General features: G+C 46.7%; 1 protein-coding gene across 1 annotated transcript; it reads right to left on the bottom strand.

Moving 5' to 3' along the window:
* Positions 1-2,161: 2,161 nt before the first annotated feature.
* Positions 2,162-8,592, bottom strand: NYAP1 (neuronal tyrosine phosphorylated phosphoinositide-3-kinase adaptor 1). The gene is made up of 6 exons (XM_044675238.1): positions 8,474-8,592; positions 7,673-8,019; positions 5,561-7,075; positions 4,329-4,559; positions 3,863-3,972; positions 2,162-2,485 (listed from the first exon to the last, which is right to left on the bottom strand). Exons 1-6 carry the CDS (start codon positions 8,590-8,592, stop codon positions 2,234-2,236), a joined length of 2,574 nt encoding a protein of 857 aa, XP_044531173.1. The 3' UTR covers positions 2,162-2,233.
* Positions 8,593-10,700: the final 2,108 nt, after the last annotated feature.

Consider the following 10,700-nt stretch of genomic DNA (forward strand, 5'->3'; position numbering starts at 1 on the left):
CCCTGTAAAATGGCATAAAACTAAAGAATTGATTAAAGGATTACACTTTCAGATGACCTTCCCTAAGCTCTTGGCCTATATTGCCATTTTCCTCTGCCTTTTCACATCTTTTAAGATCTACCTCTTTACCAGTTTTCCCTTCCTACTTCACCAAGGTCCCCGTCCTTAAAGTTCTTAAATCACATTTTTATGTATTTGTTCTCCCTCTCCATTGAGGGTGGAGGCCATGGAGTATGTAAATTTCTTTAGGACAAAGGCTCTACTTATACTTTTTTTCTGTACCCCTTTATCTACAGACAGCTAGGGGGCATAGTAGATAGAGCGCCAGGCCTAAAATCAGGAAGATTCATCTTCTTGAGTTCAAATCTGACCTCAGACACTTACTATCTATATGACCCTGGGCAAGCCACTTAACTCTGTTTGCCTCATTTTCTTCATCTGTAAAATGAATTAGAGAAGGAAAGAGCAAACCAATCCAATATCTTTGGATTGGAAAACCCCAAATGGGGCCATGGAGAGTTGGACAAGACTGAACAACAACATCTGTAGTAGCAACTACCAATGCTGTACATGTACTACTAACTGGGGACACTGTAAGAGATGATAGTTTTCAGTCAAGGGTTGGACCAGATGACCTTTGAATTCTCTTCCAACTCATTCTGTGATCTTTGATTCTTGCAACTGTGGATTTGTAGTCATTTGTATAGGTGTCTTAGAAGTAGCAAGGTGCAGTAGAAACCTAGCAGGCCTCAAAGCTAAGAAGACCACTGCCATATACATTGAACTTGTCAGTCCCCCCCCAGCAACTATATAAGTCACAGTGGCATTTGCTTTGGAAAAGGAAGTCCCTTAATAGAGCTCCTTACCTTATACTGATAAAATCACAGTTCTGATTTAAAAAAAAAAAAATGTATGCCTTATTCTATTAGGATATAAAGACCCATGAGATCAGGACCTGTGTTTAGCAGTGTACTGCACACAATAGATATTTAATAAATAAAATGTTCAATGAATTAAATTGCTTTTGAGTAGGAGGCATTTAATACATACTTAACTTCTTAGCTCAGATCTCACTTGGGTTCCAGGTTTCCCCTATCCCAAGCTCCATCTTTCTTTTTGACTTCCCAAAGGTACTTATAAATAACTCTCTCTTTCTGAGGTTCATCCCTCTACCAGTCAAAGGCAGAGATGGAGAGCAACAGAAACAGTTATAAGATGTAGAACAAGGGCGCCATTAAATATATAAGGCCAGTTCTAGGATCATTATTCTTTTAATATATGATTCTGGAACAAAATGAATAATAATTTTAAAAAAGCTCCTGGTAGTTCTTGTTTTCTCTTTATAATTTAATAAATACACACCCACCCACTCCCTTACAATTTCCCTCCACCCCCACCATTCTTCCCTCCCTGGTCCCAGCCCCTAACCTTGGAGCTGGGTAAGATTTCAGAGCAGGCCACTTTCACTACCAAATTTCACATTTTCCTAGCCTGGGAACCCCACCCCTACTCCTGGATCTAACCTCAAGCCAGAAATACTCATAACTATGGAAAAGATTTGAGTGGTGAGATATTTAGGGACTTGGGAGAAAGAAAGCATCTTTGATTCCCTTAGTACTAACCTCAGTTCCCTATCCCCTTGTCAGCAGAGGACAGGAAGAGTGTAGATTTCCCCCTCTAGATTAAAAAATAAATAAATAAATACCCTCCCCTCCCTTTCCCACTTCTTAAAAAGTAGCTCCTTTCTCTTCCCCTCTGGAATTCATATGCCCCACCTCCCTCTTTTCTTACCAGCCCTTCCCCTCCCTCCCAGTTTTACCATCTAACCTCTGACCTTGTTGGGCAAGGAATCCATAGCTCTGACAAGAGAGGAATAGCCAAAGGTCCCTACTTCCACCCCCGGTATTGCCTTCCTTCCCCAAAGTCCAGCAAAGGGACAGAAGGTAGGCATTGTTAGAAGGAGCTGCCCACTCCCCAACCCCCTACCATTCCACCTAGCCTCCTGGGTCTTGGTGGTTGAGGGTTAGGTTGAATTACTGACAGTCTTACTGACTGTCTTTCAGTTCTTACTGACTCTCTCTTTCAGGAGAGACCAAGCTTCTCCCTCCCAAGGCAAGATCCTAGAGGGAGATGGCCATCTGGCCTCCTTTAGATGGTGGTATCCCAGGGGGAGGCTGGGCATTGGTTTACCCTTTGGTCCTCCTCTGGATCTGCCCCCCAGCTCCTTTCCCTTTCAGATAGCAGTATCCCATAAGACTGTTTGCTGCCGACGGCATGGAGGGGTGCCGGTTTTTCGGGGTTCTGGCCCCCGTCTCCAACTGGGGAGGATGGGCATGCTCTCCTGCTTGCAGAGCCCCCGGTCCGGCCGGTGCCTTGCCTTAATCTCCTTGCAGACGCATCGTTTTCTCTCGATTACCTCCAGCAATTTGCCATCCCTCTCTGGGGCTGGCTGTGGGGGAAGAGGCAGGAGCAGGGCAGGATGGGTCTGTGTCCCTCCCCCCCCATCACCAAGTATGGGGGGGGAGGAAGAAACAAAAAGGAATAGTCAAAGATCACAGAATTGCTGGGTACCTGTTCTCTTAACTCTTTCTTATTCTCCACCCTGATACATACTCCAAATAAAGACATCTCCAAGAAAGGCACCTTGAACTGTTTTTCTGACCCTTCTAACCCTTGTCTCCACTGTTACTACTATCACCAGGAAGTACCTGAAGACAGATTTGTATCTAGGACCTCCTGACTCCCAGTCTGGCTCCTTAATCCACAGAGCCATCTAGCTGTACCCAAACACGCGCGCACACACACACACACACACACATACACACCTTCTCTTTTTACAAACAAGGGAACTGAGGACAATCCAAAGCAGGGAGGGGATTTGTTCAGAATCATATAGCAAAGTTATATCTTTTCATTCCTGGGGGCAGCTAGGTATCTCAGTGGACAGAGAGTCAGCCTTCAAGACAGGAAATCCTGGTTTTAAATCTGGCCTTGGACACTTCCCAGCTGTGTGACCATAGGTAAGTCACTTAAGCCCCATTGCCTAGTCCTTACCACTTTTCTGCCTTGGAACCAATACAGCCACCCTTTTTTATAGTAACAATAGACTAGAAACAAAGTGGGTGTATATTTTTTAGAATTTTCCCTGATACCTTCTGAAATTGTAGACTTCTGAATTAACTGGATTCTAGTTAAGATATGAAGGACGATCTACAATAGAGATGTATTACCTTATTTTAGGTCACTAACTTCAACACTGTAGGGCTTAGTTTCCTCTTTTATAAATTGAAGGGTTGTACTAGATGCCCTTTAAGGACCTTCACAACTCTAAGATCCTAAATTGTTTTCCTTTTCTTTTCTAAAGAGTTATTTCTTGTATTCTTTCTTCCTTTGTCCCTGGTCTCCAAATCTTCTTCCCTAACTACATCCTCCTATCTGCCTTAGCTACCTGCCACCCTGGTTCCTGTTTTCTATTCCTACAAGACTGTCCTCTGCCATCCATGCCCTGTATTCTAGTAATGTTGTTCGGTCATTTCAGTCATGTCTGACTCTTCATGACTCAATCTGGGATTTTCTGGACAAAGATACTGGAGTGGTTTGTTATTTCTTTCTTCAGCTCATTTTACAGATGAGAAAACTGAGGTGAACAGGGTTAAATGACTTGCCCAGGACCAACACAGCTAGTTAAGTGTCTGAGGCTAAATTTGAACTTGGGGCTTCCTGATTCTAGGTCAGGCACTCCGTCCACTGTGTTACATAGCTGCCCTTCCTCTACCTCTAGCCTTCCACACTTAGTTCCCTCTACCCATCCTTTTTTTTTTTCCTTTTCCTGAATAATAAGAGGCCCAGTCTCTCCCCTTACCTGGCTGAGGGTTTCCCTGGGCTGGCTACAGGGTCGTGGGGTATGGACAGCAGCATGGCGAACTCCAGAGGTAGAGGCTGAGCGTCCTAGGCGGTAGCCTCCAGTGAAGTCTGGGAGAGGAAGAAGAGAAATACAGGAGAAAATAGGTTTTCCCCAGGGCTTTCTTTTCACCCTTAGCCTTTTCTGTCTGCCTTGCCATTTCTTATCCCCTATATTGCATCCTGGATTATTAAGGGGGCAGGAAATGGAGATTGGGGGTGAAGCGTAGAATAAAAATGAAAGGCTTAAGATATGGGCAAATGTGGGCAGTTGTGTTTCCAGAAATAGATCATATTCCCATTCCATTGAGCTGAATGGTCCCTGTCTCTGCCCTCCCCACCCACCACCCTCGGCTGATTGAGCAGCTGTTTTAGAGGGTGGAGGCTGTGTATATATGTATGATTGAGGTAAAGTAAGGGAATCTCACCTCCATTACGGTGGCAGGCAGGGAAGGTTTGGCAGGGCATGTTTAGTCCTGTTCGGCTTCCTCCTCCTCCTCCTCCGGCTTGGTCCCCACTGTGATGGGCCCTGGCCAGCAGGCCCTCTGCCCCCTGGCTTCGCACAGGGATGCCTGATGGGAGGAGTCCTTTCTCCTCCCTCTCTGCCTTACCTGGACCTTCTGTACTACCATTCCAGGTCCGGACACCTTCCACGGCCTCTGCTGGGGGAAATTAGGAAATATTAGATCCCTTGGACACCTATAAAGGGCCTATGAAGATAGAACCTAGGATGGGTGGAGAATATGGAAGGAAGGTTTATATCTGGGAAAGAAGAAGCAGGAATTATGTCCTTTTTCTTCTTCTAGGAATTATGTCCTTTTTCCTCTTCCTTCTCCTCCCACATTCCCCTTTATTCAGTCACATAAAAATTGTTTTTTGCTATTTGCAGTTTTTAAGCCCACCTCTCCATGTGTCAGAAACATCTCCTAGGACCCTCTGGGAAGGAAACAGGATGCCTCCCCCCCCCCCCTTGGCTCTCCCAACCACCCTAAAGCTTAGTATCCTATCCCTCTACTCGTCTCTGGGCCATCTTCTGGCCCATTCAGATAAGCTGGGTCAAAGGTCTAAGGACCAGGGGGACTAAAACCACAGGAAGGGGTGAGGGAATCCTGGAGCAGGGGATACAGGGGCAAGCTTGAACCCAAGTTCCCAGAAGTAGGCCTGGTGGAGGATTGGGTTGCTAGGTAACAGCAGGGGCCTACCTCTCTTCTCCCTCCTGTCTGAGTAGGTTGTCATGGTAACAGCTGGGAGGCAGCTGTGTTTGGCTCAGAATCCATGAACACACACAGGGTCCCTTCCCCCTTACATCTCCCAGAAGGCAAGTGGAGTGTCTGGGGTTGGAGGAAGGGGGGAGGAGGTTGCCCCCAAATAATAATGTTTAGCTCCCCTTGGTTCTAAAATCTTCCTTCGGTTCTCCTGGTTCTCTCAACCCCCATCCCCTCCTCTATGATCCAGTGACCTTCTCTCTCCTTTTCGTCCCACCTCCTTAGTCGAACGCTCTGATGCCAAGGATAGCTGTTACACCCTGGGCATTTCCCCCTTGAACTCAGAGGGAGCAGCGAATAGCTTCGCACTGACCGTTCCCAAACACAACCCCTCTACAGCCTCCCCCCAACCTGAGAACCTCCCTTCCCTCCCTCCTCCCCACCTGCCAACTCACTCTCCAGTTCCTTTGCTTTCCTCCCTCTGTAGAGGACTTTTCTCTGCAGGGCCCAGCCCGCCCCAAATGTCGTTGTTCCCACCTCCTCCTCCTCCTGCTCTTCCTCCTCTGGTGTCCCTGAACTGGCAATGACATGGGCACAGGAGATGCTAGCAAATGCACCTCCACTGGTGCCCTGGTCCTGCAGTTGGATCTTGACCATGGGAGCAGGAGCCCCAACCCCGCAGGCCTTAGAGAGCAAACCCCCTGCCTTCAGGCTCTCATAGGCTGGGGGTCTCTTGAGCCCAGCCGTGGCCGGATAAGTCCAGAGGGGGCAAAGGGGGCTAGTCGTAGGGTCGGGAAGGCTGTGGGGAGAAGCTAGGCAGCTCCTGTGGTGAAGCACTCCAGGCCCACTGGGAGGGGTGGCTTTCCCAGGAGGCACTGGCCTGGAACTAGCACAGAGCATCCCATGAAGGACTGAGATTTCCTTCTCTGTCTTCGGCTCCCCGCCCCCAAGAGGTGGGCCAGTGGGTAGGACAGAGTGTGTGGTCACCTTGACCGCTGAGTATACCATGGTATATGACACAGCTTTGTCCTTGGGGGGTCCTGGGAGTAACATGGCTGGGGCAGGGGAAGATGTCGGTGCTCCTCCTGCCTTGGTACAGATCATACTATGGGAATTGGGGATCTCTCTCTCCTTCTCCCCCCGGGGCTGTCCAGAACCCTGAGGGGGCAGTGGTGTTGAATGGCTCCTGGCCCGACCAGAGGGCCCGAGTAGCAGCAAATTGGCAGCAGGAGGCGGAGGTGGAGGTGTCTCTTGATCCCGTCCAGGCACTTGGAGAGCTGGGGCAGGGATAGCCGGTTCCTTGGTGTGACAGAGGACTGGCAATCTAGAGACCCCATCCCCAGGGGTCCGGGTAGCAGGCTTGGCTTGGGGGAAGGCAAGAAGTGGGGGACGGTGCTGGAGAAGGTTGGGGAAAGGTGGTGGGATTTCACAAGGGGAAGTCTTAGTAGGAGCCCCGTTCTGCCTGCTCTGGAGGGCAGAAGCTGGACGACGATGGGAGTGATGAGAATGAGGGTGATGCATTGGAGAGACAGCAGCTGGTGGGGGCACTCCATTGGCCCGGCCCTCTGCTACCTCTTCAGGGAGCGGGTATTTCATTTCTTCATATATGGCCTCACTCTCCTCAGAGTCAGAGTCTGGGCCTGCTGGGGGGCCTGTGCCCCCTCCTCCAACAGAGGCACCTGCTGGGCCCCCACTACTTCTACCACCACTTCCTCCACCACCCTGGAAGACATCTCCCACCATTTCGATGTAGACAGGTTCTTCATCCTGGGAGCTCAAATCATGTTCACCTAGCACCCTGCCTCCCCGGCTGTATCGATGCAGAGGCAGGACCCCAACCCGAGAAGTGGGAGTCATCGAGCAGGACTCATCAAAGGAGACTGAGAGCTGGGTGTTGGGACTTCGCTTTGGCTTCTGGGGAGGGATTTTCCGGCTGGACTCACGACCTTCAGGAGCTGGTTTCTGAGAACCTGAGGAAATTCCAGAAAGGAAAAAAAACAACAGGCTGAAATAAGACTGGCAGAGAAGAAACATTTAAGACATTCTGAACTCATTTCCTTTCATCTCCCCCTCCCATCTCCTCCAACTCATAGTTCTAGTTGGTTGAATTTCTGCCAGTCAATCTTTTGCCCTGATTATAAATAAAGCTACAGATTCTATATCCATTCCTACAATTTACCCCTCAGTTCTTAAAATGGATTCTTCTAGCATAGATTTCTCCTGTCCATAGAAATAGCTCATCTCAGCTCAGTGAAAAGAGCTATGTCCTTGGAGTCAGAGGACCTGCATCCAAACCCAACCTGTAATAATAGGTACTCTTCATATAACCTTGGCCAAGTAACTTACCCATCCTGAACCTCAGTTTCCTCATCTATAAAATCAAGGCATTGTACTAGATGGCCTTGGAAGTACCCTCCAGTTCTATGACCTAAGATCCTACCAACACCCAGAATGGTGTCTCTTATTCATTCTAAAAATTAAACCTTCCATTTTCCCTTGGTGCCAAAATGGACTTTTTTTCTTGCTGGATTAAGAAGGGAATGTTATAGGTGGGGAAAAGGTCTTACCTGTTTTCTTGCTGGGAAGTGCCTCAGCCCCACTTGCAGCCATGCTGAGTTTGGTGCTGGGGTGTCTCCGGGGCTTCACAGGTGGCCTCCGGGCTCCAACATCTCCCCCAACTCCACCACCACCACCCCCACCGCCAGTGCCCCCACTACTCTCCATGCTCCCCACTGAATGGCAGGAGAGGGAGCGGGGAGCCATGGCACTACGGCAGGGGTGAGGGGCATGCTCCTGGGAAGCAGGCATGGTCATGAAGCCCATCCTGAGAGAGCGTCGAAGCGAAGAAACGTCTCGAGCACGAACCCCAGGCCCTGGCCCTGAAGGACCTGTAGGCCCCACTTCCTTACTTGCACTGAGGGAAAGGATTAGCAGAAGAAAAAGAGGAGAGAGGCAGGAAGAGTCATCAGGTCAAGCAGGGCTTTCCCTAAAACTCTCTTCACCTCCTGATGTGTGTGTGTGGTGTGGTATGTGTGGGTGTGGGTGAGGCTGTGCTGCAGGCAGCAGGTGAGAAATGAGGATTCCAAAGATCCATAGAAAGGGACACAAGAAATAAAGTCTAAAACAGTAACAATCAGAGAAAGAGGCGTCAGGGCCTCAGTGTTGGGAGATTTAAAAAGGAAGGCAAAGGGCTAGGATAAAGAAATGAGGCTCTGAAAAAACAAGGGCAGGGATCTCGTTGTCCTTGTCTGTTTGGTCCCCCGAATTTCAGATAGCATCTTCACAAAATGCTTCATGTATATTTGGAGAACTGCAAAAATCTGATGCCCAGCACATTCCTCCTGGAGGAGAGCGTGAGTGACACACACAGATGCAGGTTCAACCCCCTAAGGTTCCGTATCTGTCCCTTGGCCTTGCTTCGTGGTTGAAACCCCACATGCACACGTTCCTCATGGCTTACTTTTCCTCTGTTTCCCATCCACTCCATCCATCTCTAGCTGCCTTTCCTGCCCCCATCCCCTGCGATTCTCCTTCTAGCTCTCCTCCTTTCCTTCCTCTTTCTGTCATTCTTTTGCCTTACTCCCTCTTCTGACTCCACAATTTATTCCCCTCTTACTCTCTCATTCATAGTTTGTGTGCTTCTGTGTGTGAAAGAATGGGGAGGGGGGGAACAAGGAGGATTATTGTGGGGTGGGATCTCAGATTAGGGCCCTGTCTACTAACCCTTCATTAAGGGGAGATCTCTGCAGTGATAGCTCTGATTAATCCAATTAACAACAGTAATTAAATCCCACAGTAAGGAAGGGGAGGAGGGGTAATGGGGAGGTGGATCTGACTCAGGCTTCTCCAGACAGTGTAGCCACTGAGGGGGAAAGTGAAGGGAGTCAAGGGGTGGGGAGATGAAGAATGAAAGCTCTGGCAGGGGAGGAGAATGGAGGGGGGAGAAAGAGAAGGGGAGAGTGGGGAGGAGAAGGGAGGGAGGGAGAGAGAGAGAAAGAGAAAGAGAGAAAGAGAGAGAGAGAGAGAGAGAGAGAGAGAGAGAGAGAGAGAGCGAGAGAGAGAGAGAGAGCAAGAAATCAGCTAAGATTAGCTGGTTGCTTACTTTGTTCTCTTCCCTGAAAAAAAAAAATACACTGGATTTATAGTTGAAGGACGTTGGTGTAAACTTAGGCAAGTCTCTTAAGGTTTCTGGGCCTATTTTCTTATCTATAAAACAAGGTTGGACTGGGTTACTTGTAAGCTTCTTCTAGCTCTAAATTCAATGATAATTCTAAGGTTCTGTGTCTGGAAGGTTTTCAACAGTATACTAAAGAAAAGAATGAATAGGATAATTACTTTGCAAGGTTGAAGGTTTTAGATAGCAATGAAATGTTTAAGGCAGTGATGGGCAAACTTTTTAAAGAGGGAGCCAAAGGAAAGGAAATTCTCATCTGTCAATCTGTTTCTAAGGCAACTCTTTTAGAAGTTTCATTGTATTGTATTCTACTCATTGTATTTGTCAGATTAGGAATAATGTCTTGCAGTTGGATAGGACATTTCAGGCTTAGTTTGCCCATCACTTGGTCTAAGGGGCAATATACTATTGATAGTTAAAGATGGAATTGTGTACTGTGTGAGAGAAAGTTTAGAAAAGTAGACTAAAGTATTGTGAGTTTAAAATACTTATGATAGCAAATGAGCTTCACAATGGACCGGATATTATATACTAATAAGAAATCAGACTGAAGGCAGAATCCTAAGAGTCTTCTCCAGTCTGATGGGGAAAAGAGGATCCAATAGAACAATCAGTCAATAAATATTTAAGTGCTGAGAAGACAAAGTCATTCCCTGCTCTAAAGAAGCTTACAATCTAAGGGAGAGACTACTTGTAAACCACTATGTATAATTCACTTATATGCAGGATAAAATGGAGAAAATCAACTGAGGAAAGGCACTTAGAAGTAATAAAAAAAGAAGTACTGGCAAGAAATTTAAAAAGAATCAAATACATATTGAAAGTCAAAATCTAAAATGATGAGAGGCTACTATGGAACAATACAGTAGTAAGAGATGCAGAAGTCCAACTTGGGCCATCTTTCAATGAACAGGAAATAAGACAAAAAAAAATAGGGATGGACGGAAAGAGGTTACTCAAGGCTTTGCTGGGAACCAAGACACTTATTTATGCAGTAGTTGCTTTGCAGAGTGAAATCTTTCAACTGCTGTAAAATATTTCTTTTCTAAGCCACTGAAAGCAATGAGATCATGTTCTTGATTAAATGCCAATATTTTTTCTTTTACCTAGACTGCTAGAGTTGAACAAAAATGAAAAAAGAGAAAGGTTGATGATGAGATTTAGGGGAAATGTAGAAAGGACCAGGACAAAGGTAAAAGAAAAAGAATATAATATTTTAATAAACAAATGTTAAGAAATATCGAAATGACTTAATTAGGGTAAATTTTTTAGAATGGAGTTAGAAATTTAAAAGCTCCGTCATTTTGTTCTATGATAATAAAAAGTGATAACAGTGATTTGTTATATTTCTTGCAAATCACTACCTAGTTTAGCATGAAGTAAAGCGAACAACTATTCAGATAAAACATTTTTAAAAAAAA

The sequence above is a fragment of the Gracilinanus agilis genome, chromosome 4 (assembly GCF_016433145.1).
Source record: "Gracilinanus agilis isolate LMUSP501 chromosome 4, AgileGrace, whole genome shotgun sequence".
Lineage (NCBI taxonomy): Eukaryota > Metazoa > Chordata > Mammalia > Didelphimorphia > Didelphidae > Gracilinanus > Gracilinanus agilis.

Coding starts and splice junctions, on each gene's coding strand:
- NYAP1 (XM_044675238.1), bottom strand. CDS start 8,592: ATGGAGTGGATGGGAAACAGAGGAAAAGTAAGCCATGAGGAACGTGTG. Junction 7,076..7,672: donor ACTTCCCAGCAAGAAAACAG/GTAAGACCTTTT, acceptor GAATTTCCTCAG/GTTCTCAGAAACCAGCTCCT. Junction 4,560..5,560: donor GAAAGCAAAGGAACTGGAGA/GTGAGTTGGCAG, acceptor TTCCCCCAGCAG/AGGCCGTGGAAGGTGTCCGG.